Below are 27584 nucleotides of genomic sequence, written 5' to 3'. Positions count from 1 at the left end.
TGGTTTCCCAGGTGTGTAATATTTATATCATATACCACATTGCGTTAGGCTTTGAACCTAACTATTTTAATCTCTTCCCTGCTGACCAGGACTGTAACTCCTGTGTGATAGCACTATGTGTCAGCATTCTTTGAAGTGTCACTTCAAAGACTATGCATCAGGAATGTGACAGAGCACCACTGGACATCACGTACCTCATACCTGAGGCAGCAAACCAGCAGTTACAAACAAGAAAAATCACAGAGGTTATTACTGATGATCTTTCAACTGATTCTGAATTCAGATGCATTATTAAGTAATCTCATTACCTGAAAAATGCCAGTCCCCTCTGTTTCATTCCCATCCCCTGTGTACTTGAACATCAACTTCGTAAATAAAATGGATTTTGTTTTAATTAAATCTAACATGATTATAAGGTTAACATTTGCTTTCCAGTTTTCAATTAGAATGATTCAAAGAAGTTAATTATTTTAACCAATTATAGAAGGCAATTATTGTTTATTGCATTTCTATTAGGAATTTACTTACTTTGTTTTATAGATTTACGAGAACGATATTTAATTTGATATAACTCAAGTGCCTGCACAATACTTCAATGGTGAACTGAAATATTAGTTTAAAGTATTTCCAAACTTATAAGCAGCATACTTGCCAAATAAGTATGATCAGTGAATATTTCACCAGGTTTTTTAAAAACGGTTTCCTGAACTGTGGAATCATGATGGTTGATGCCCCACTAATAGTACATTCCAGCGAGTACAGAGCTAATATCATCAGAACCTGCTGTGAAGAAGGGACTCTACCTGTGGACAAACGGTCAGCTCTGCTCAATACCGCATGGTATAAAACTGTGTGTGATTCAATACCAAATATAAAACCTTAGATAAATGTGTACAAACTGAAGCAAAGCTGACCTACTTGCTCAGCGATTCAGGACAAACTTCCAGATACACTGCTGATCAGTTGTGGTATAACACCCAACTTACAGCATCCTACAGCATCTTCACCTAAGAGAAACTGTCAATTGTTGTGCTGCAACTTCAAAGATTTAAAGCGAGAAATTTAGCTTTTGCCCTTTCATCTGTTGCTTATTATGTCAGCTCCTCTCCATTCAAATTTCAGCACCACTTCCATACACTTTACAATAGCAAGGTTTTTAGCACTTTGAAATCTCTCTCTCCTAAACATTGTACATTAAATTTTCTTAAAATAATGGAACCAGCTTAAGCAGAAGAGACGCCACAGACAGGGGAGTGGGAACGTCTCAGGAAGAACCACCATTGGGATATGTTTTTACATAACACGTTACTCAAAAAGGAAAAAAACCTTTGATTGTACTGTGATGTAGAAGGAAAGTCTGAAAAGGTTTGATTTTTAAAATTTTTTTTCCTGCTTGTTTTTAATTATACATCTCAGGCTTTTGACTACCCTGTTTTTGGTGGAGGACTCTAGAGATGATTAGAGAACTAGTACAATTATGACAGGATTAAATATTGAAATCTGGTAAACTGAGGGGGAATTTATTCAGACTGCATAAAGTTTTGGTTTTATTGGATATGATTAACAGCTAAGAAACTCTTGACAGGCATTTGGGGGAACACCTTTCTTCCCTCGTCTAATGTTCCCTGAATCTCCAGTTGAGGGCTGAGTAAACTTCCCCTCCAGTTCTCTAGTCCTCCCATAAAAACAGGGAAGACAAACACATATTTTAGAATTCAGAAACAAGAAAAAAGACTTAAAATACACATTCCACCTTTACACATCATTAAGTAGAAAAGAGGCACTTTCCTCCCCTTTTATATGTCAACTTTAAGAATGGGATAGGAAACAAAATACCATACAGTTATAGAAATGTATGGTATGACCTCAAATTGAACACAGCATTCAATTGTAGACATTTTACATCTAAAAGGACACAGAAGGAATAGAAATGAACAACAAAAATGATGAGACAGAGAAAGGCTTCCATATGCAGATTAAAGTGGATTAGGAACACCTAGTCCTCGATCCTGAGATGTGAGTCATGCAAGTGGAGTCCTACAGAGCTCCCTAGATTTCACTGGGTCTCTGTGTGAGTGCCAGTTTCCTGAACACATCACATTGCAGGATTAGGGCCTCAATTTTTAAGGAAGTTCAAGAGGAGATATTATATGGGTATATAAAGATCATGAATCACATTGCAAAGGACAACAAGATGCTCTGACTGACTGTGTCCAATGTAACATGGAAAAGTAAACATATTTCTGAAGTATGAACTTGTGGAACTTACTGCCACACAACATTATTGAAAACAATGTACGCTCTGTTCGCTAGACAAAAGATAACTACAGCAAGTCATTGCTTGAATTACGCAACTTAAATTTACAACAACCTCTACAGAATGCTTTGCCTGGCATAGCTATTGTGTGTGCATGCATTTTGGCATCGGTTACAGCACCTAGGTTGAGGTCTTTAGCTCAAATCTGCCTGAAGACAAGTGCATTCTATAATGGTTTCTCTCCAATACAGGCAAGAAGTCAAAATCACCGCAGTTGAACTTGTTCAGCCAGTCTTCTGAATTCTGTCCCACAATGCAATGTTTCATATTTGGAAATTACTCATAAGCTTTTGTTTCCAGCAACAGTGCTGAGCATTTTAAGTTAGATTCTTTAAGAGTCCCAGAAAACATGGCTTATGACCATAGCAATAATGTGGCCATTGCAAAATGCTTCTGTCAAAAGCAGTGTTGCTGTACAGCCACACTACACTATTGCACGGAAAAGATGATACAATCATTTCCTGCAGTCCATATCCCTTCAACACTATTCTTAGGAGAGCAGGAACTGTTTTAGTTTAGATTCAAAAATATCTCTAAATGATCAATAAAACCCATAATTATGTGTCTCACTATCAAGTCTCCGTATTTTAATCTAAGGATATTCAAGTAGCCTGAAATTGATGTTGGTCTATTACCCAGTGGATACGTATGTCTCTGCGTCACAAAAATCATCTGTGGCACCTTTATTGACAGTGTCAGCAGTAAGGCAAGGAATTAAATTATTACGGAGACAACTATCCCCTTTCTACTCCAGAGGTGATCTGCAGGTCATAGGTGTTAGGTACATTGGCAGAGCAGTGCGGAGAAGTCTGTCTTTCTGTGCTGTTCCTGTTCTATTGATAAATAGAGAACTTTTCAAGATTGCTAAAATCAGATCATAAAAAGCAACTGCAGATATTCTTCTGTTACACAAAAATAAATAAAGGGGCACCGATATTCACACTTCATGACCAAAGCTGATTACCGCATGGAGTCAAAAGAAATTTTCCCCACAATACTCCCCAACAGGCCACGTGCTTTTGGAGTTCCTCCTCTTCCTCTGAAAGTTCTAGCATAGGCCCTGTTTGAGTCACCATGACAAATCAGACAGCTGACGGACGTAGTCCGCTACCGTATTTTAAAGAAATTTCTTCCATTTAAATCTATTTCTGTAGCATAAACAAACATATATTCTGAGGGCCCTTTATCCAGCCTACATACTAAAGCAATATTTACTCAAATCAAAATTATATTGATCAGATATATTTTAGACAATATCATAATTAGAAATAAATGCATCACTCCAATAATTTAACTACAAATAAAACAAAACGTTTAGGGCCGAACTCTGCAATCAGATGGATTATAACATGGACTGCATTGACTTCCAAGTGAGAGAGATATATACAGATGTATTTACACACTGAATGTTGCCTATATTTTTTTCCTCAAAATACTGAACACTGTATACAGTAGACGTCACTTAATAGGAATGACTTATAAATGGTTGCTTTGGTTGAATGTGTCTTGTTTAAACAAAACAGAACAAGCATTAGGGAAATGGTTTTATGAAATTCTTCCTGAAACTACCTTCGTGAAATAAAAGCATTCTGACTGGAAATTCATTTAAGCCTCTCCTCCCAAATATTTCCATTCGGTACCAGCGAGAAGAGGCTGCCTTCAGTCTACCTTAATGAAGGAGTGCATTTCAGTTTAAATATTTCACTCTGAAGAACAGATCCTGTATTTCAAAAAAACAGAACAGCTAAAAAGAAACTTACTGAAAGCAAAAATTATTTATATGTATTCTGTTAATACATTTTATTACTTGTGTTCTGATAGCACCTAGGGGCCCTAACAAGGTCATGGTCACATTGAAGCATACTACTTGCATGGAGGCCAATTTAACTCCTTTAGTGCATTTCAGAATAGCTCAATTGTAAGGAAGAAAGAGACAATTTTAAGACTTTCTGGTAAAAGTGAAATAAAATTCATTAATTTGAGAGCTGCTTTCCAGAATTGTTTTACTTTGTGGATGTCCATATTAATCTAATATGCATTGAAATTGGATGGCTGGGATATTTTCTGCCATATTGAAATATCCTGTCAAAAATGTAGCCATTTGTCCTCCTTTGAAGAGCCCCTGAATTAGGGAACCATGGCTGTTCCTAACTCAAATGGATCTGTTTTAAAGGGGAACAACAACATTTGGTCTAGTTTTATAGTTCAACTACTCCAACAACAACAAAAAGTCACCCATCTTTTCCCTGGTAGGTTCATTTACAACAATACCTGCTATGAAAGATGAACATAAATGGTACCCTGGCCTTTCCCTAATAAGGAAAATAACTCAGAGAGCGGACCCAAAGTGTTAGTCTCTTCAACTTGGAAAGTAACTATGAATTGCCTTGAGCAATTTCAATTAAACAATGCTTCAATCTCACTAAGTTGCCTTTTGATACATATAATTGTTGAAAATTAACAATAAAAAACAAACACTCCAATATTGAGCAGATATAACACTTTGATATAAATTAATTCTAATATTTCCTCTACTTTTTCTGATCCATTTATAAATTACTACCAACCAAGACTACCACTGCTTGTTAGCCACTGAAATGTGGTGACTTCCCATTTGTACTCTTTCTATTCACCGATGATGTTGCTATCTTTAAAGATAAAGCTAGCTATACAATATAAAGTTATGTCTGCCTCAAAATTGACACTCCTTGAAAAGTGTTACAGCAGGGCTCAGTGAATTTTCAGATTCATAACCAGACCACTTGTTGCAAAGTCCCTCCCTTGCCACAGAACTATGTTGCAGAATTTAAAACTTTAAATTTTTTTAAAAAAGATATCTAGCCTCATGGTCCTGAAAATAACCTTATATGAATACAAACTGATTCAGGTTCTGTTTCTGTACATGTAACAATAGCCCTGAGGTGTCAACAGGACGACTTATTTCAGTGCGCTGATTGCTGTGAAACCTAAAGATGACAATATAAGTATCATCACAGTTAATATCATTGTTCACTGCTCATCGTTTGATCACAAAGTTCTAGCTAACGAGTTTGACCCACAATCTCAAACCACCTATCACACCTACCCAGGGGCTTGATCACGCATGCTCGCTGAAGTCAATGGCAAAACTCCCTAGGACTTTTATGGTGCAGGACCAGGCCTCAAAACCCCATATATCCCTTACTCAACTGCCAGACCTCCAGCTTCCCCACTGACAACTTCTCCTATGTAATTTATGATTATCAATACAAAAAACTGTGGCATAATGAAAACGGAGTCTGAGCAACAGCAAATAAATTGCATTTGACATAAAAAAACAAACATGACTACAGTATTGACTGAATTACTCATTTTTCATGTTTGACTCATTGTAAACTTCCATTTTTTATTTTAACAGAAGTTGGCATAGTATTTTTGATCTGCCATTCCAGAGTGCCACAGAAGTTAGTCCAACAAACGCTCCCGGCACCTACCATTCAAAATTGTTCAAACACTGAGTTTTTAAGATGTCACAATACTTAGTATAGACTCTACAAAAACAAAACCTGCATAAGTATTATTATTAAAGCCATTAAAAAAAAAAACATTTCTTAATATAAATGTAGCTGCTGAAAGGTACCAGATACACAAAAATGAAGTTCTTTCTATTCCCAGAAAAAGGCATACCCAACAGGTCAGCAGTCCAAGTCTTCCTACACAATGCTCTGCTTCAACTCTGTTTTGGTAGGATTATAATCAAGGGCTGAGAGGACAGTTCGTTATCTATAGTGTCGGCTGAAGCTATCCTCAAGAATACAAATGGGTAACAAAGTATTTTTATAACGTGGGTCTTTCCCATTAGGAAACATATTAAGACTTATAGCTCATTTCACACATACCAAACAGAATTCGAATTAGATATTTCTGATTTGTAACTCGGAGATAGTTATCCAGAATTTTCATTGACAATCCATTATGCCATACGGTCCTGTTGTACAATGCTGCTGCAACCATTAAATACTTTTTTGGGGGGGAGTGGGAGAGGGAAACTGGTGGGGGGGGCACATGATTCACACAATTCAGCTGCCAGGATAACTTTAGATTTAAAAGCCTTCCAGCAGAGGGAAATATTTTGACTGCAATAAAACTCCCCGGCCCTTGTACATTCATTTCTGCTGTTCTACACTAGAGAGAGTGAACTCACTTTACCAGGTTTTAGTATATGTTGGAGAAATCTTGCAACATATAAATATTAATTAGCTGCATCCGTTCCTTGTGCTGTTCCCTACCCCACTGCAAAAGCACTGAGAAACAGCAAAGAGGGCTTCGTACATACTGGCACCTTCCACAGTAGCTATAGCTTGTCTTCCATTCAAAAAGGAAGTATGATTTTTAGCATCTTGCAAATAAAGAGAACATTTGGACAACTGGAATAAAAGGCGATGATTATGAATCAAATATATCTATGCTTTGGGGATGATAAAACTTTCCCCATATGTAGTCGTTATAGATTTTAGGTTCTAAACTACAATTCTCCAGACTCCTTCACACACACTTTCACTGATACACTGTGCTGTCCTCAATCCTCTGACTCTTTGCCTAAAACCTACCACTCCCATCTTCATTATTTCTTCCTTATCCCAAGTGTATCTTTGTTCCTATTAACCTATGACAAACACACCAAAATGAGAGATTGTATACTGAGCTGTTACACTTTGGTTTAGGTGCTGTACCAAGAACCATACATTTGAGCATTTCAGGAGCTGGGTTGTGTTCTGAGTTTGGCTGCACAGTAACTTCTTAAGTGGTAAATGTCAGATCTGGCCCAAGCCTGCACTTTGGCCATTACCGCCACAGGCATGTGTGTACAGAGGAGGCAAATAGAAATCACTATGTGCATCTTCTTTCCTAGGTGCATTACAATGAAAGAAATAGCTTTCAAAATCATTTTTGAAGATGGCAATTTTAGGATAACTTTTGATTGAGATGACATTTTTCTGCATTGTTTACATGTTTGATGATGATATAAATTGTGGCAGGAACACTATATTTCAATACCGTATTTTATGAGCTATTCTCCTTTGCCTGAGCTTTTATTGTTGTTTAAGAATACAGCAGAAGCCACTGAAAAGGCAACATTTGCCAAGGATTATTGGTTATTCTAAGTATAGGGAAAATCTGTGCTAATTTCCAATACCACCTTGTGGGAACTGCTAGCTAATGGTGACTTTTTGATGATCACGTGTATGAAAGAGAATTTAAGCACTTATCGCTCTTGCTTCTTATAGGGTTTGAGGTACTCAGTGTCCTCGATTCCCACAGAGGCACTAGATATCTTGCAAGATCAGGCTGATATTATTATGGTGCCCCCAAAACATGCTGAGTGTTGCCCAAACAGAAAGGAGGACACAGTCCTCGCTTACAATCTAACATGACATTCTCTTTGTAGCACCATAATCATCTCCTCTGCAATAATTTTGACGTCGTAATCAAATCCTGGGTTTCAAATAAGAAAAACAGGGATGGAGAGAATGAAAGTGAACACTGTAGATAACCTTATAAGTATCATCTCTGAACACAAGATTTTTCAAACTATTTAACAGAAACACTTATGATTTTTAAAGCATCATAACTCACCTTTACAGTCCACCTGTAACTGTTTTATTATATCCAAAAGACTCACAGGCCCTTGAAACACTTTGTATGATGTCTGAATCTTAATATTCTGTTAACATAAAATGAGATATGCAGAGGAAATTTTCCTGATAAAATATTAAATGTGACTTGCAAAGGCTGTTTTTAAGACTGTTGTGCCTTTTTGCTCAGGTAGTTTATTTCAATGTAATAAAAATATACAAAAATTATTTGCAAACAAGGGCCTATCTGGCACCTTTGACATGATTTAACAAAACAAAAATAATCTCAACCCAGCAGCTCCACCAAAAGCCCTCAAAAGAATTTGAAACCAACTCATCTCAACACTCAACTAAATAAAACTTAACTTTTTGCTTGGGCTTCCTAATCAGAACCATATCATCCAGTTTTTCCTCCAACCTGCTAATATTGCCCCAGTCTCGTTTGGATTGAGCTTCAGAGTCTGGACTATGGGTACGTTTACACTGCAATTAAAAACCCGAAGCTGGCCCGTGTCAGCTGACTTGGGCTCAGGGGGCTTGGGCGGCTGCGGGGGTCTAACTGCAGTGTACACATACACCAATTGGATCAGGTGACATAAAAGTGTCCTAAGCACACTGAAAGCACTGCAACTAATACCCTTTAACTCACCCTCCTAGCAGCCCCATATGTACAGAAAGTCCTATTGAACTTCACATGACAGCACCTTTAGGGAAGTGCAACTGCCTCAACCACCTTCTAGGAATGCTCTTCAAAGCACAAATAGTGCCACCCAAAGCAGCACCATCCACTTGCACTGAAGTATACAGGTGATTCAGCAACACCTGACGGGGAACAGTACTGCAAGCTGCTGATAGATCTATCAGAAAGGACACCCATCTACCAGTGTTACCAATGCAGTTCTCTCATATCCACGTCTGTACCCTGATTGACAAGGAGATCTGAAGCAACTAGGTATTCTAGAATTGTTTTGCCACAACCTTCTCTATATTATTAAACAGAAATACAAGATTCCATATTGGACAACAGTTAGCCGTATTGTGAGTGTTGAGTGTTGACTTCTTGAGCAAATGTGACATCATAACTTCTTCATGGGCTTGTCTTCACTAGAAAATCAGGTAGCTTTAGAATAACCTTGTGGAATCATGTTAACTAGCATGGTGTTAAACATGACTTTGAAGTGGATACAGATAGGAACAAGTTGTGTTTAACATCTTGTCAGTTGGCAATGATTAAACCTATAGCACCAGTAGAGTTTAATCACAGCCAGCTGACATGATATTAAACAAAACTTGTCCCTGTCTATGCTAATTGCAAAGTCATATTAGTGGATATGATTCCTCAGGACTGTGTTTTAATTTTCTAGTGAAGACAAGGTCTAAATAAAAATGGCAACCGGTCTTTCCCAAGGGAGGAGTTAATCTCCACTCATAAGGACTTGGTACTTTTCCACTGGTATTACCAGACTGGAAGAACATAGATTCAGTGGACAAGTTGTGACATGAGTATTCCCAGCACTATGTCAGTGAGCATTACTGGCTTAAACTCAATCCAATAAGACCTAACATTTGTCCCCCTCAGATCTGACTCTACAGCCACCATGCAGACAGCTGAATCTACTCAGTTTTGTCCACAAAGTAATCAGAAATTTCCTCATGATAGTAGGGACTCTAATCAGCCACTGAGTTCAATCATAGACTCATAGAATATCAGGGTTGGAAGGGACCTCAGGAGGTCATCTAGTCCAACCCCCTGCTCAAAGCAGGACCAATCCCCAACTAAATTGGCCATTATCTTTGAAAACTCATGTGATCGGGGGAGGTCCCGGACGACTGGAAAAAGGCTAATGTAGTGCCCATCTTTAAAAAAGGGAAGGAGGAGGATCCGGGGAACTACAGGCCAGTCAGCTTCACCTCAGTCCCTGGAAAAATCATGGAGCAGGTCCTCAAGGAATCAATTCTGAAGCACTTAGAGAGAGGAAAGTGATCAGGAACAGTCACCATGGATTCACCAAGGGCAAGTCATGCCTGACTAATTTAATTGACTTATGACGAGATAACTGGTTCTGTGGATGAGGGGAAAGCGGTGGACGTGTTGTTCCTTGACTTTAGCAAAGCTTTTGACTTGGTCTCCCACAGTAGTCTTGCCAACAAGTTAAAGAAGTATGGGCTGGATGAATGGACAATAAGGTGGATGGAAAACTGGCTAGATCGTCGGGCTCAACAGGTAGTGATCAATGGCTCCATGTCTAGTTGGCAGCCGGTATCAAGTGGAGTGCCCCAAGGAATGGTCCTCGGGCCAGTTTTGTTCAATATCTTCATTAATGAACTGGAGGATGGTGTGGATTGCACCCTCAGCAAGTTTGCAGATGACACTAAACTGGGAGGAAAGGTAGATACGCTGGAGGGTAGGGATAGGATACAGAGGGACCTAGACAAATTTGGGCCAAAAGAAATCTGATGAGGTTCAACAAGGACAAGTGCAGAGTCCTGCACTTAGGACAGAAGAATCCCATGCACTGCTACAGACTAGGGACCGAATGGCTAGGCAGCAGTTCTGCAGAAAAGGACCTAGGGGTTACAAAGGACGAGAAGCTGGATATGAGTCAACAGTGTGCCCTTGTTGCCAAGAAGGCCAATGGCATTTTGGGATGTATAAGTAGGGGCATTGCCAGCAGATCGAGGGACATGATCGTTCCCCTCTATTCGACATTGGTGAGGCCTCATCTGGAGTACTGTGTCCAGTTTTGGGCCCCACACTACAGAAGGATGTGGAAAAATTGGAAAGAGTCCAGCGGAGGGCAACAGAAATGATTAGGGGACTGGAACACATGACTTATGAGGAGAGGCTGAGGGAACTGGGATTGTTTAGTCTGCGGAAGAGAAGAATGAGGGGGGATTTGATAGCTGCTTTCAACTACCTGAAAGGGGGTTCCAAAAAGGATGGCTCTAGACTGTTCTCAGTGGTAGCAGATGACAGAACGAGGAGTAATGATCTCAAGTTGCAGTGGGGGAGGTTTAGGTTGGATATTAGGAAAAACTTTTTCACTAGGAGGGTGGTGAAACTCTGGAATGCGTTACCTAGGGAGGTGGTGGAATCTCCTTCCTTAGAAGTTTTTAAGGTCAGGCTTGACAAAACCCTGGTTGGGATGATTTAGTTGGGGATTGGTCCTGCTTTCAGCAGGGGATTGGACAAGATGACCTCCTGAGGTCCCTTCCAACCCTGATATTCTATGATTCTATGAAATCATCCCAGCCAGGGCTTTGTCAGCCTTAGATCCCTAAATGGCCCCCTCAAGGATTGAACTCACGACCCTGGGTTTAGCAGGCCAATGCTCAAACCACTGAGCTATCCCTCCCCCCCCCAGTCAGTTAGAAACAAATCCACTGACAGACTTTGTGGATGCTATAATGGAGACAAAGACTCTTCTTCAACCATGGCATAAGAATTCAAAAATTCTTTCCGAGACATCCTATTTAGCCCAAGGCTTCGACCACAAATGCTGTCTTCCCTTACACTTCTTTTGTTGCAGGTCATCTGTTAACCACTGTGAACCACTGAAAAAGGCACCTAGGGACCACCCTATCAACAGGATATTGAGAGAACGCCTAAAACGGTTCTTTTTCCATGTATGTTTTTTCTCTTCAAAATATCAAGCATGTCAAGCCTGGTCTTCTCTCTTTTTCTCTGGTGGACTTCTGGGGGACGGGGAGCCTCACATGTATAATGTGTGTGCGCGTGCATTTATTGAAAGAACAGGGTGAAAGTATGGCACCTAATGTGTTCATCAGACATCAAAGTTAAAGTAGACATTAAAATTGTTTGCTGGTGTCTGTTTTTTGTTAAACTGTCTAACCAAAATGTCTTTTCTCTCGCAATTACTCTGCCTTCGATCTTGTGATGTCATAATTCCATAAGCTCTTTTGTCACCACAGAGCATGCCAGGGTAGGCAAGATATGAACGTATGTAATAACCAAACAGAATTTTCTCCCCTAACCACTTTGGAAGGGTTTTATACATTGAGGAATGTTAGTGCACATGTAAGCACTATATGGATGCCAATGGCAGATATCTTTAACAACTCCCCACCCACCATTGTGCCCGTATTGGTAATTACTACAATTAAATTAAAAACACTACAATAACTAAAGTTCTGTCTAAAATGAAATCAGCAAAAAGATACTCGTAAGTTTACCACTATCAGTTTCCCTATTACATGTATGTTCTTTGCCATTGCTATTTTTGTTAAAAAAAAAACTGTAAAATTTCAAAATGGACAGTGGATACGGAGGAAGTGGTATGACTAACTTCCAGGCCGGTCACTGCTGCTGCTTAGAACTTTGCTGAACAGCAGCAGAGTGAAGTCAACCTAATTCTTGTCAGTTTCACTGCTACTTAAGGGGTTCTAAACAGCAACAGTTTGCACCTTGCTGCAGCTTGTCAAAATCAGGAGCAGCAGCACTAGAGCTGTCTGCAGACTTGGAAAGACAACGCTATTTTGGTTTACACTTGGTTCCATTTAGAAGATTCTCTTTACAACCATACAGGCTAGAAACTTAACATTTTTCTAAACAAAAGCTTTAGTTTCTGCAGAAGTTGATGACATTCTCCTGGGAAAGCTTCTTGTTTGCCACAGGTGAGTAGATTTTCCAAGCCTTGTTTACTACAACTTTAATTTTTTTTTGGAATCATTGACGTCAAATGAAAATGTAATGCATACTACAGACATGTTAGCTCCCTTCCCTCCTGTATGACAAATAAGAACCATACTATGTGTTTGATGAATTAGGCTCCCTGTAGAGACTTGCATGGATACACAATTTATATCCACTTTATATCAGCAGATATCTGCGGAGCTGCAGGACTCTAGCGACAATGAGTGAGACCAGCAGCGCCAGGGCTAACGATCGGGCCAAGGATCACAGTGGCAAAAGCAGCAGCATGTCGGGACCCTGCTCTGGTGTGGCTGTACCGCCCCCAGCCCTGCCTGCTGGGGCAGGCACCAGGCTTACTGGCAGCTATCCCTTGTCACGCAAGTGCGTGCAAGCAGCTTGCACGCTCCCTGACAGGAGTCCCTTCCACACAGCGCCTGCCCCCTGGCACACTCGGCCTCTGTCCCTGGCAACCGGGCCTGGACGGGAAGCGGAAGGAGCGGGACTAGTTGCTTCTCACGCCGGCTGCTCCGGGTTGCTGCTCTGTGCAACATGGCGGCTGCCTGAGATTTAGCCTGGCTGGGGAGGTGGTGGTGGGTTGCCCCCTGCCCAGGCTCGGCTACTGGAGATAGGAGCCAAACGAGCCGGAGTCCCCTCTCTCCCCCAGCATGTTTCTGGCTCATTTGGCCACTGTCCCTGGCAGCTGGGCCCAGGGAGGCCCAGAGACACCACCTCACCAGCTAGGCTCTCAAAGGCAGCTGCTGCGCTGCACAGAGTCAGCGAGCCGGAGTGACCAGCTTCAGCTGTGTGAGAAACACGTCCGTCCCGCTCCCCAGCCAGGCCCGGCTGCCAGGGAGAGTGGCCAAACAAGCTTGGGGGGGGGCACATCAGGAAAAAAAGATAGACTCCCCCACTCGCAGGTAACTCTGGTGGGGCAGGGAGAGGTCAGAGGTCCTGTCCTGGGCACAGGGTTGGGGGGGGATCGCTGGGCAGAGAAGACGCGTGGGGGTAGTCACGTGTCCTTCCCTTTAGATTGTGTCCCCTCCCAGTATGGGGAGGCACGAGTCATCTATGATAAGAAGGATGAATATGAATGTTACCCTACACTGAGGTTTCAAGTTCATATTGGGAAGGTAGATGAAAAGGATTAGGCTTTATACATCATCGTGTCTGAAGGGTACCTAGTGAATACAATGCAATATGTTGTGGTTATATCCCATGGCAAGAAACTGGTTTGCAGGGGAATTGAGTCCCTGATTGGTTCATGGACAGTAGGTGATAAGATGTTGGGTGGATGAACTGGAGCACAGTCTGTCATATAAACCATGTAGATAAAAATAATTGTACTGAATTATTTCCAGCAAAATCTTACATGTAAAATATTGAACGTAGTGAAAAGATTTCAGTACACAGAATACTTTAAAATACAACTCTATGAGCTAAATGGTGTCTAGTCTTCACTCCCAGCAGACAAAGATCTCCCAATCCAAAAGTCTGTTTGAGATCTTGGGCTCACACTCCATATCAGCTGCTGGAGTCCATGCAGTGCTTCAAAGCTCAGCATGGAAGGATACAAATCTTAAAAAGCAACAATAGACTGGGTCCACTGAGATTCTATCTTTGGTAAATGTCCTTGAGGATCTGAGAACAAATGATTGTATATAGTGTGTCAACTGAAGAGAAAGGAATGGCAGCATGGACTGAGAGACAAGTAGATATCAACTGAGAGAAACGATGGTCCAGTGGTTAGGGTGCTAACCTGGGACTTGCAAGTCTCAAGTTCAATTCCCAGGTCTGTCACAAACTTCCTGTGTGACCTTGGACAAGTCACTTAGGCCCAGATCCTCAAAGGTACTTAGGGGATTAAGTGCCTAAATACCTTTGAGGATCTGTGCCTCAGATAATAGCACTGCCTTACCTTCTAGGAGTGCTGTGAGAATAAATATTAGAAAGATTGTCAGGCACTCAGATACTCTGGTAATGGATGGGGGGGAGGCACAGAAATACAACAGATAAGACAGAATATGGATTTTTGGTGCAGAGGTCCAATGTTTCCAGGAGCCCAGTCACGTATCAAAAGTTTCCCTGTTCAAATTTTCTAGCATGCAAAGTTTTCTCTGGCCAAAAGGTTTAGTTATAAAGTTTTCTACGTCTGCTTTGGATGATTAAATGGACATGCTGGCATTTGTTGTTGCCCATCAACTTTACAAACACTAAAGCATTAATAAAAGTATATATTTTTCTTTTTGTTTTATTCTGAAAAGAGAGGTTCCCTGTGAACCAGGTAATATGTATTATAATCCCATCAAAAACAGGCTTAAAATTTGAATGGATTGGCAAGATAGAGGGCTGAAAATAAATAGACCTTTTAGAATCTTGACAGAACTTTGTTTTTCGCTTTAATTCTAATAGTATGTTATGAATTTCCTTCAAATTTAGGCCCCAATCCTGCAAGTTGTTCATGACTTTGAAGTCAATAGGCTCCATGCAGTCTCAGGGGGAAAGTTGCATAACTGAGTCTTTAGTGAAAGAGGAATCTCATTCATCCTGACTGTTAACCTTCAAAATACAGAAACCTTACAGGTTTGCATTTTAATACTGAAGGTAGGAAGAAAGAGGTTTGAAAATCAGCCTTAACTGATGGAGCCAGGGTTCCATTAGTTAAGGTTGCAAAGGTTTTTGATGTTTCTGTAATATTTTGCACAACACTTAGTATAGCAGGCACAAATAATACTATTTAAGCACCTATGAAACTATTAGACCTGTGCTGAAGGAATGAACGTATAAAACATACATATACCGGGACAATGGCAGAAAGACCCCAGTGTTTTTGAGTCACATAATATGCACCCCACTGCAACTCCTATAAGGGCTGCTGCTTATTGATCTTGAACCAGTCTTTGGCAGCAAAATTCTCATAAAATTTCCAGTTGTTGCTTATAGCAGGTCGCCAATACCAGCCATAGCAAGGCTCCGAGCCCTACTGTAGTCTGGCTGTAAGCTACCACTGACATTTTCAACTGTCACATAAACTACTCAAAACAGGTCCAATTGAGTCAATGTTTAACATACCCGTGGCTCATATATGCTACACTTCCCAATGATAATACCACCAATGGAGCTCAGCCAATGTTAGCAACATTAGAAAATTCTGAGGCCATTTCCCTGGTGTAAACAGTGTCTTTGAATTGAGACAATAAGTCAAACATGAAAACCAGACTTATTACTGTTTTTTCATCTCCAGTTACAAAATTACTGACAATGTATATGCTTCACCAACTTTTGTCTACACCCGTAAACAGTATTTCTATTTGTCCACGTTCAGACTGTTTATCCTTGCTCTACTGCTTGCTGTCTGTATGCCACTCCCACTGTGTATTAACAGTGTCCTAAGTAATAAACATGAGGCACTGACTTGACTGGAAAAAAAGTAGATCAGTGCTCTAGTACTAAAATAGAACTGATCACCTCTATTTAAAAAAAAAACAAAAACAGAGGATACTGCCGAATGGTCTATGGGTGCTGCTCCCAAAAATATCATGGCCCGCTAGAGACTATTTAGGGCCAAAGATCATCCATCATGCTAACCAACTAAAAACCTGGTCTGAATAATATAAGTCAACCAGATTTATTATGATGCCTTTGGTTAAGAGTCCATTTAAAAACTTAAGACCTCCACTAAGGAACCTTAGGTACAGAACAGTGGTCTTGAAGATCTGGTGAGTTTTCTCCATATGCATGTTCTAATAACATAATTACAAGCAGGGAAACCTCTTCATGCACGTTTCTTAATAACAAATCATGCTCACCTTCTCTACAGAGTCGCATCGCTTCTCGATTTTTCCCATACTCCTTGAAACTTTCTTCCAATGCTGTTCCTTAAAAAACAAAACCCAAAGAACACCCACACGTTAGGCATCACTCTACACAGGGCTTACAGAGTGGTGGTGATGCAGTCACCCACCAGTATACTTGCCAACACACTGTGTGATCCTACACTGATACACAGGTGAGACTGGCACATACACCGCTCCCTACCATAAAAACCAGCATAGCTATGAGAAGTTTCGGAGTAGCAGCCGTGCTAGTTTGTATCCGCAAAAAAACCCAGGAGTACTTGTGGCACCTTAGAGATTAACAAATTTATTAGAGCATAAGCTTTTGTGGGCTACAGCCCACTTCATCGGATGCATTGAATGGAACTTATAGGTATGAGATACAGACAACCACTGGTCCAGCCAAGATCCTAGGGGGAAGGTGCAGGATCCCAGGGCTCACACAGTTCCTCCAACAGTGTACCTATAAAGGGTGATGCCCCACCTGAGGCTCACACAGACCTCCTCTATCAGACTATGCAGAATACCTGGGGCGGCCCCTAGGACTTACTTACACCTCCAACTGGTGCACCCGAGATCGCACGGGCCCAAGGTGCCCACCGGTATATGTCTCTCCCGCACACCCACCAGCGCTCCCAAGATCCCAGGGATGGGGGAGGGGGAGTTTCCCGTCCCCGGGCTCACACAGACCCTCCAACCAGCGCACCCAGGATCCATCCCGGAGACAGGGGTGTTGCAGGAAACACACATTCAACCCTGCCTCGCACAGATTCCCCCCGCAGCGTGCCCACCATCCCGGAGAGGAGGGTCCCGGCCCCGGGGCTCGCACAGATTTCCCCCAGCGGCGCGTCGCCTCCGAGGCTCCCGGGGCTCGCGCTCCCGGAGCGGTGCCCGGCTCGGGTGGCCCCTGGCCCGGGCGCTCCCGACCTCCCCGGGGAACGTGGGGGGGCGCTCTGCTCACCATCGTTTCCGTGAAGTTTAGCAGCATCGACCCAGTGGCTCCAGGGCTGCCCCAGCATCGCCTCCGGGCTGGGCAGGGACCTGCGCTCTCCGACGGTCGCCATTGCCGCTGTGGTGGCGGAGGGGCCGGGGCCGCTCTCGCCTCCTCCTCCTCCTCCTCCGTGCCGGGGCCGCCGCCGCCGCTGCCTGGCCGCCGCCGCTCTGCGCTGTTCCCCTCTGACGTCACCCGCGGCCCGCGCCGACATTCTTTCCGCTGCTACAATGTAACGAGAAAAGTCAGCGGGCTCTTAAGGTGGCGCCGCGATTAAGGAGGCTCCGAGAGGTTACCAGCCCACAACCAGCAGGGCAGCGGGCCGCGGCCGCTATGGGCACTGACAGCAGAGCCAGCCTCTTCCTTGGGTTCGGGTCCCCATTAACTTCCTACAAGCACCTATGGGGGACCCTGCAGAATCTCACCTCTGCAGTTTCTAGGATCCTACCTCATTACCAGGGGTGTATAAGTAGCGTAGGAGATCCGGGATGGTCCCTTCCCCAGTCGCTTTTAGGTCTGGTCTTACTCTGGTGGCAATAAACACAGCTGTTCTCCTCCCACAGCCCTACAATTCCTAACCAAGAAGCTGCTTTGCAAAAAGGGATGGAGGTGAAGCCCCTACACAAACAAAGTCCACATCATCTACCCGTCCCCTCCCAAAGAAGTGAATTCTGAGAGGCAGACTCATGGGAGGAGGTATGTGGCTGAAGAGAGGATAGAGTAGCGTCTTCATCAGCTACAAGTTTCTCATTTTAGAAATAAGTGTCACCAACATCTCCCCCTGCACAAATTGTGGTCCGATTAACGTCGGTCATTTCTGCCCAGCTGCTCGTCCAGCAGCGCTCACCAGACTTCCTTAAACAGGGCGCCTCCCTCCCCACCTTAAAGTCTTCACGTCACGCCCAGGAATAGAGGCTGTATAGGAAACAAGCAGGAAACTAACCCCATGTATGTAACTCATCTTCACCCCACCTTATACATACTCCTTTCACCAGGGTTACCCAACAATCTTTCCTTAAAAGGTGCCATTTAATCTCTAATACATTTCGCATTATGTTTTTCCAGCTAGGTAGATTTACTTGTGTGAATGTCCCTTCTCACAGACTATGATTCTTCACGACTTTACATCTGTCCATAACACACAGGAAGACACAGGCTGCCAACTTTCTACGCTCTGGGTTATTTGGGGTTAAAAGAAAGCAGCAACAGCAAGAAAAATAGTGTTCTCTTCATTTAATGAGAAAGATTTAAAGCTAAAATGATGACTAGCAAAACAAAATTATTCTAAAGAATCCTTAACTGCTTCAAGCTATGTCAGCAGCTCCACTGACCAACTGCCCAGTGACACACTGAAATTGAAGGGGCAAAACCCAGATAAAGCTGAACTTTTAAAATAATCCTAAAAAATAACTATGAATGTTTAAAACGGGATGTATTTATTCGATTGATACCGTTTTGTTTTTTACATTCCACTCAGACTACACAATTACAATAGTTTGAACAGATCAATGTCACTTTTGTTTTTACTCAGTTTTATTTCCCAGTTATTCACGCACCAATTATTGGTTGTTCACAAAACTGCTGAGTCCTGGTTTTTGATTCACAGATGTTACTGCCCAACATTTCATTTGTAATATCTTCATTTTTTGCCTAAGCTAATAGATGATGCCGAGGGGTCTTTAATTAAGTGATCTCACTTGGGTGGTCAAGCGATTAAAAAAATTAATCGTGATTAATCGCGTGATTAAACAAATTAATCATGATTAATTGCACTGTTAATCATAGAATACAATTTATTTAAATATTTTTGGATGTTTTCTACATTTTCAGATATATTGATTTTAATTAAAACACAGAATACAAAGAGTACAGGGCTCACTTTATATTTATTTTTATTACAGATATTTTCACTGTAAAAAACAAAAGAAATCGTATTTTTCAATTCCCAAGTACTGTAGTGCAATCTCTTTATCATGAAAGTTGAACTTACAAATGTAGAATTATGTACAAAAAATAACTGCATTCAAAAATAAAACAATGTCAAACTTTGGAGCCTACAGTCCACTCAGTCCTACTTCAGGCAATCACTCAGACAAACAAACTTGGTTACAATTTGCAGGAGATAATGCTGCCCGCTTCTAGTTTACAATGTCACCTGAAAGTGAGAACAGGTGCATGGCACTGTTGTAAGCGGCATTGCAAGAAATTTACGTGCCAGATTAAGGAACATATGAATCTTTAGTGCATCTTCAACCACCATTCCCAAGGACATATGTCCATGCTGATTACAGGTTCTGCTCGATAACGATTCAGAATAGTGCGGACCAATGCATGTTAATTTTCATCGTCTGAGTCAGATGCCACCAGCAGAAGGTTGATTTTCTTTTTCGGTGGTTTGGGTTCTGTAGTTTCCGCATTGGAGTGTTGCTCTTTTAAGACTTCTGAAAGCATGCTCCACACCTCATCCTCTCAGATTTTGGATTGCACTTCAGATTCTTAAACCTTTGGTGCTGTATGAATCCTCAGAAATCTCACATTGTACTTTCTTTGAGTTTGTTCATTTCAAGAACACTTTTACTCCAGATCTGACAAATCTGCTGGGTCATCATCTGAGACTGTTATAACATGAAATATATGGCAGAATGCAGGTAAAACAGAACAGGAGACATACTATTCTCCTCCAAGGAGTTGTCACAAATTTCATTAACGCATTATTTTTTTAACGAGCATCATCAGCATGGAAGCATGTTCTCGGGAATGGTGGCCAAAGCATGAAGGGGCATATGAATGTTTAGCATATCTGGCACGTAAATATCTTGCAATGCCGGCTACAAAAGAGCCATGTGAACGCCTGTTCTCGCTTTCAGGTGACATTGTAAAGAAGCAGGCAGCAGTATCTCCCATAAATGTAAACAAACTTGTTTGTCTTAGCGATTGGCTGAACAAGAAGCAGGACTGAGTGGACTTGTAGAAGCAGGACTGAGTGGACTAAAGTTTTACGTTGTTTTGTTTTTGAGTGCAGCTATGTAATAACAAAAATCTACATTTGTAAGTTACACTTTCACGATAAAAAGAAAAGGAGTACTTGTGGCACCTTAGAGACTAACCAGTTTATTTGAGCATGAGCTTTCGTGAGCTACAGCTCACTTCATCGGATGCATCCGATGAAGTGAGCTGTAGCTCACGAAAGCTCATGCTCAAATAAACTGGTTAGTCTCTAAGGTGCCACAAGTACTCCTTTTCTTTTTACGAATACAGACTAACACGGCTGTTACTCTGAAACCTTTCACGATAAAGAGACTGCACTACAGTACTTGTATGAGGTGAATTGAAAATTACTATATTGTTTTTACAGTGCAAATATTTGTAATAAAAATAATACTACAAATGAGCACTCTACACTTTGTATTCTGTGCTGTAATAGAAATCAATTTATTTGAAAATGTAGAAAAACATCCAAAATATTTAATAAATTTCAATTGGTATTCTATTGTCTAACAGTGTGATTGATCGTGATTAATTTTTAAAATCACGATTAATTTTTTGAGTTAATCACGTGAGTTAACTGCGATTAATCGACAGCCCTTGATACAAACCTTTGGTGAAAAATATTTCTGATTATTAGCAGCTTTATATGCTTGGAAGTAACCATAAGTTTTGCAAAATTAAATTCTTCTATAAACTGACTCCAAAAATATTTTTAAAATTCAGGGTCCTTTTTTCCCCCTGTGAATTAAAATGTTAAAGTAAAATGACCAATTTAAAATCATAGGCACTGATCCTGCAAAGTCTTAGACCATGTCTACATTAGCGAGCTTACAGCAGCACAGCTGTACCGACACAACTGCACCGCTGTAAGATTGCTCGTGTAGCAGCTCTATGCCAACGGGAGAGAGCTCTCCCATCAACATAATAAAACCACTTCCATGAGCACCGGTAGCTATGTCAGCAGGAGAAGCTCTCCCACCAACATAGCACTCTCCACACCGCTTTTGTCAGAGTAACTTATGCTGCTCAAAGGTGTGTTTTTCATACCCCTGTGCGACATACTGTAAGTTATACTGCCAAAAGTGGCAGTGTAGACAAGCCCTCAATCACATGCTTAGTCCCATTGACTTTAATCTGATTACTTACACTGCATAGAGTTAAACAGGTGTGTAAATCTTTACAAGACTGGGGCCATGTACTATAAACAAATTTATTTACCTGTTACTTATGACATCTTAGATCCTAATCTTAACATGCTTAACTTTAACTGCAGGGAGTAGTGCCACCGAAGTCCTAGAGCTCACATGCAAACACTTAAGCACACGCATAACATTCACTTATGTTGTCTTACTGAAGACAATAGGACTACTCGTGTGAGCAGTGGTACACACACATGCTTAAGTGTTTCCAGGACTGGGATTTTAGATTATTAAATGTTAAAGAATTTTAAGAATCCAATTTACCAGTCACCACTTATGCTCTTTATAAGCCTATTGTCCACATCAATGAGTGAATAAAGTTTGTGGACAACACCTAGCTCAGAGGAGTTATAAGCAAGGTCCTTGATAAATTTGAGAACTAGTCTGAAATCAACAAAATAAAATATAGGCAAGTGAAAAGTACTACAGTTAGAAAGGAAAAGTCAAAGGCACAAATGCAATATGGATAATAACTGGCTAGGCAGTAATACAGAAGAAAAGGATCTAGAGGTTATAGTGCATCACAAATTGAACATAAGTCAACAATGTGATGCAGTTGCAAAAAAGACTAACATTCTGGGGTGTATTAACCAGAGTGTCCCAAATAAAACACAGGAGGTAATTGTTCTTCTCTACTTGGCACTGGCCTCAACTGCAGAATTGTGTCTAGTTTTGGGTGCCACTCTTTAAGAAAGATGTGGACAAACTGGAGGAAGTCCAGAGGACAGCAACAAAAATGATAAAGAGTATAAAAACTTGACCTATAAAGGAAAGGTTAAAAAAAACTGGATATGCTTGGTCTTCAGAAAAGAAGACTGAGGGGGGACCTGATAACAGTCTTCAAATATATTAAGTATTGTTGTGAACAGGATGGTGATCAATTGTTCACCATATCCACTGAATGTAGGACAAAAAGAAATGGGCTTAATCTGCAGTAAGAAAACTTTCTAACTGAGGCTAGTTAAGTACTGGAATAGGTTACCAAGGGAGGTTGTGGAATCCCCATCACGGGGAGTTTTTTAAAAACAGGTTAGACAAACACCTGTTAGAGATGGTCTAAGTATACACGGTCCTGCCAGGGTCAGGGGTGGAATAGATGGCCTCTGGAAGTTCCTTCAAGTCCTACATTTCTATGATTTTATATTAGTAGGTCACATTCAAAACTGATATAATATCACAAACTTAATACAGAATGTTGAGGAAGTCTTTCTTTCCTATTGGTTACTCTACTAGCATTTAACTCCTAAGAAAAGATGGGTACTATAAACAGTGAAAGCACGCTGAGCTTTAGAGGACAAACAACGGCAATAGTGACCTCTGACTTGGATTTTTTCAGCCATGTTAACTCAGGCTGGTAGTTCTTCCAACTGGGCCCCAATTCAGCAAACATAAACTTTATGGCCAAGAGTAGTTCCCAAATTGATGGAACTACTTGTGGTAGTAAAGTTAAGCACATGCATAAGTATTTACAGGATTGGGGCCCTGGTCATTAACTGCCAGCAAATGCTCAATCTGGAGAACAATACTGTTTAAGCAATTACCCAACAGTGGTTTTCTATAATATGTAAAATGCATACATTACACTCAACATTAAGTCTGTGACATAAGCAAAAAAGCAAGTGATTCAGGTGGTAATAGATCTCAAATTCTTTCTTGAATGATGCAAAACTCTTCTTCCTGCTATAGTATCCAGGTGGGAGAAGACCCTACTGGCTTCTCCCAGGTTCGCAGGGAACCTAACACCACATCATTACTGAGCTCAAATTCTTGTATATCTAGGGAAAGTATAATTCTGTCTTTTAAGTCTTGATGTTGAATGTTTCTGAGACTTGTGTCACAGCCCTTATGTGCTAACATAGTTCTGGCTTGTTATGGAGGAAGCTGTCACTGCAGTAACAGGAACAGAGGAAACTTGATCCAAAACTACCCCGACCTAAAGGCCATGTTTCCTTAAGTCAGTCTACGCTACAAAATTAAGTTGACCTAACTTATGTAGGCATACAGCTGCTACAGTAATTACATCGCTTTTTCTTGTCTACATTTTGCTCCTTGTGTCAGCAGGGCACATCCCCACCAATGCCTGTATTGACTGTACTGTCAGTGTGGGGCACTGTGGGAAGGCTCCTGAAAACCAGTAACAGTTGACATGAGCAACACAATGTCTATATTGACACTGCATTGACCTAACTACATCGACCATGACTCTACGCCGCTCTTGGAGGTGCAGGCATTAAGTTGGCGTAGTGGGGCACTTATGTTGCTGGGAGCCAAATTTAAGTATAGTCACTTCCTTAGTTAGGTCAACGTAAACTGCCTTGCGTCGACCTAACTCTCTACTGTAGACCAGATCTTAGCCATCTGCAGCAGTTTGCCTTCATAAAGACTTTTCCACCATAAAAATGACAGTCTAATACTGACACCCTCCTTCTACTCCTAAACCCCTACAACAAACTTCCCAAACCAAAAATCCTACCCCAAGCAGAGTTTTTATCCCAAGAAGGGAGAAGTGACAGAGATTCCATGAAGTCCACTAAGGATTTCACTATTGTTATTTGATGTTCTCAGACACTACAGTGATGAGCAACAGGATAAAACAGAGAGAGAGAGAGATCCCACCAATGACTGAATAGCACAGGCACTGCAATATGGTCTTATGGTGATTTGTTTTTAAACAACATTTCTCTCTTTTCAATGCCTCATAGAAGTATAAAATTTACCATAATGAACTGCAGTGGTTTTATTGATGACACTACAGGCTATCATCAATAAATAGTGAGTTTTTAGAACAAGGAGACATAATTTGTCATACAAATAGACAAAGAATTTATGGAATACAATCTATGCTTGTTAGTGAATTTTAGACCTTAATACTCAGTTTAGTACCATTTTCTGATATGCTTCTCCTTTTCACCAACCCTTCTTCCAAACCAATTAAAGCTCCCAGCTTTTTGAATACTGTATGTTGGGTTGGATAGTTCTCTCTTGGCCTCCTTCATTTGCTGAACGGGGGCTCACACCATGTACCTTTTAGCAGAGAAGGAAATGGCAGTTGAGGGGAGGAGGATAGAAGCATGAATAATAGCATAAGAACTCTGGCATCAGATGAAATGTTGCTTAATCTTTACAAGTTGCTGTAAATGACTTAAGAGAAAACTAAGAGAAGATAGAAATATGGGACCAAATTAGTCTCATGTGTAAACAAATGCAACTCTGTTAAAGTCACTGGCATTGTGTCCCACTCACATTGTGCTGAATGTGGTGCATTCTTGATAAAAAACTTAGGATACAAGAGATCTTAGAAGTACTCCTTTCAGGGTTGAGAGCACAGTACAGGCTGTATGCTAATTCACCTTTTGGCCTCTCGAGATTGCTAGTTAGTGCTAATTGTGACAGTTTTTGTGATGAGCACTCTGTATACTCGGAAATACACAGATACATTTCTTGTAGAACATCGAACAGTCAGTAGATGGTAATCTTTGGGCATTACCAGCCTGTACAAAACCTGAACTGGTGACTGCTTGCCAGTCCTTTGACCATCACCTTAGTGTGTACCAAGAGTGTTTTAAAAGCAAGGTGACCTCAAAGTCCAAATTTAGCGATATTAGTATTACTATCCTTCATGTCAACATCTGCTTGGTTTCTCTTTGAGTCTGTCATGCTAAGAATCTGCCTACTACTTACTGATGTCCTAGTTCATAGTCACAAGCATGGTAATCAATAAGGTTTCTTCTTCTTCTTTTTTTTTTTTTTTGAACATTGTTGAGGGAGATAAACCAGTTTAGCCAAAAGTAAAAAAAAAAAAAAAAGACAATTTTGAAACAAAATTACACGATGAACTAGCCCTTAAAAATGAGCCAATACATTTTCCTATTTATCTGTTTAAAATGTTGACAAAGGTCCAGTTATTTAAACATGGTTACTGCTTTAAAATGGCTTGTGCCAATCAGTTAGACATACACATTTTTATTTATTTATTTATTGTTAACAGATACATATACGTTGGTTGTCCTCTTTCTTGCTACTGTCTACTCTTTGCACCTTGTTATTACTCGCCCCCCTCAATCAACAATGTTTTTGCTATATAGGATCCCGAGCGGGCCTAATTCTGCATGCTGGATCTCAGGTTGGCTTTTACTATACTGTTTTGAAACATTTTCCCAGCATGTCATGAATACATCAGTATTCCAGTAGAGGGAGAAGAGTGGCAGCAGAAAGAGCAATTCATCAGTTCAATGGACAAAATTACTGACTGTCAAATCAGAAACTAGGAATAATAAAGTCAGATGAGAAACTGATTTTATGGGAGCTGTAGATGGAGTGATAATTTTCTCTTTCGTGGTTTGAGCAGACCAAATGTATATACTACAAGATGAGAAAATTACCATTCTTGCACATGCGTTAACTTGTTTTTCTTTCCTGAATCACTCAAGTATCATTGTTTTAAAGTATAAAAATAGTTTTGGGCAGTACTAAAAAAAGATCTGTCAATGGTTTGGGTGCGGGGGGCGCGGGGATAATTTTGAATGCATAAATGGGGTTTGAAAAACTCACTTGCTGGGGTGATAAGGAATTTGGAACAAAAAAATCAAGTGGGCATATTGGGGCTAGGGAGCGGAGCAGCCTGAGCAAAAGGGAAAGCCTAGGAGATGAATGATGCAGGAGTCAATATTCCTTTAAGAGAAAGGGAAGGGGACCAGTTGTACTGCTAATATTTTCCTGGAGGAGGGGGCTTTACTGATGAAGCAGAGCAGACCAGGGGCTGCTGTTATTTTAGGTAGAACAGGATGCAGAAAGGAGCCTGTGGGCGGATGGGTGAACTTGTCGGGGGAAAGAGATGTATAAAAGAGAGAAAGGGTGGGCATGAAGGGTGCGCGAGAAAGCAAATGAGGGGGCGTTAAATACAGATGCATAGACAGAGAAAGATAGATCTTTGCAATAGATCTTTGCCGATCTACAACGTGTAGGGAAAAAAGCTGCACCTTGGAATTTCTAAACATATAGACGCCAATTTCCTAACTCAAAAAGTGTTGCAATCAACATGGGAGAATTCTTTATTAGACCTTGTCCTAACCGATAAAGAGGAATTGCTCACAGAACTAAAAATTAATGATAATTTAGTTACAAGTGATCATGACTTGATCACTTTTATAATGCGCAAGCAGGATAAAGAGCAAACTAGTAATATATATTACTAGTTTGTGTATATATATATATATACACATACACATATACATATACACACACACACACACACTTGACGCTTTAATGGGGCCAATTTCACAAAGCTGAAAATAATTATGAGCCAAATCAGCTGGCAGGAAAAATTTAATCAGAATAAATGTGAATGATAATTGGGCATAATTTAAGAACCCCTTTCTAAAATACCCAAAAAGCCACGATCGAGGAAGAAGACTGTACTGATTAAAAAATGATCTGGTTTAGAAGGGAAGCGAAGGCAGCTGTAAAAAATAAAAAGGTAATATATAACAGATGGAAAAAAGGGGAAATTGATAGTAATGAATGTAAATCAGAAGATAGGAATTGTAGAAAACTGATAACGGAATCCAAGGGACACAAGTAGAAGTCTATTGCTAATAGAGCTAAGGACAGAGTTTTTTAACTATATTAGGAACAAAAAGAATCCTGACAATGGTATTGGGCCAATGCTATATGGATCAGTAATGCAGAAAAGGCAAAAGTGTTCAATAACTATTTCTGTTCTGTATGGGGGGGGGGGGGGCAGGGGAAACAGACGATACTGTCTCATCGTATGTGATAACAACACTTTTTCTATCCAATTTGTATCTCTGGAGGTTGGTAAGCACAAACTGCTAAAGTTAGACATTTTTAAACCAGAAGGGCCACATAACTTGCATCCAAAAGTTTTAAAAGAGCTGGCTGAGGAGTTCACTGGACAGTTAAATGTTGATTTTCAATCAATCCTGGAACACGGGGAAGTTCCAGAAGACTGGAAAAATGCTTATGTG

General features: G+C 40.8%; 1 protein-coding gene across 2 annotated transcripts in view; it reads right to left on the bottom strand.

Annotated features, from left to right (window-relative positions):
* ATXN7 (ataxin 7) overlaps window positions 1–27584 on the bottom strand; it is a 104575-nt gene that overhangs the window by 70024 nt on the left and 6967 nt on the right. For both annotated transcript variants that reach the window (XM_037903615.2, XM_037903618.2), the window contains exons 3-4: window positions 17381–17635; window positions 16393–16461 (exon numbers count right to left, since the gene is read on the bottom strand). In XM_037903615.2, the coding sequence (XP_037759543.1) occupies window positions 16393–16461; window positions 17381–17624 (313 nt within the window). In that variant the 5' untranslated portion in view covers window positions 17625–17635. The remainder of the gene's footprint in view (window positions 1–16392; window positions 16462–17380; window positions 17636–27584) is intronic.

Source organism: Chelonia mydas, chromosome 7 (assembly GCF_015237465.2).
Source record: "Chelonia mydas isolate rCheMyd1 chromosome 7, rCheMyd1.pri.v2, whole genome shotgun sequence".
NCBI lineage: Eukaryota > Metazoa > Chordata > Testudines > Cheloniidae > Chelonia > Chelonia mydas.
Note: the sequence above shows the minus strand (reverse complement) of the source record. Positions and strands in the feature narration are given on the sequence as shown.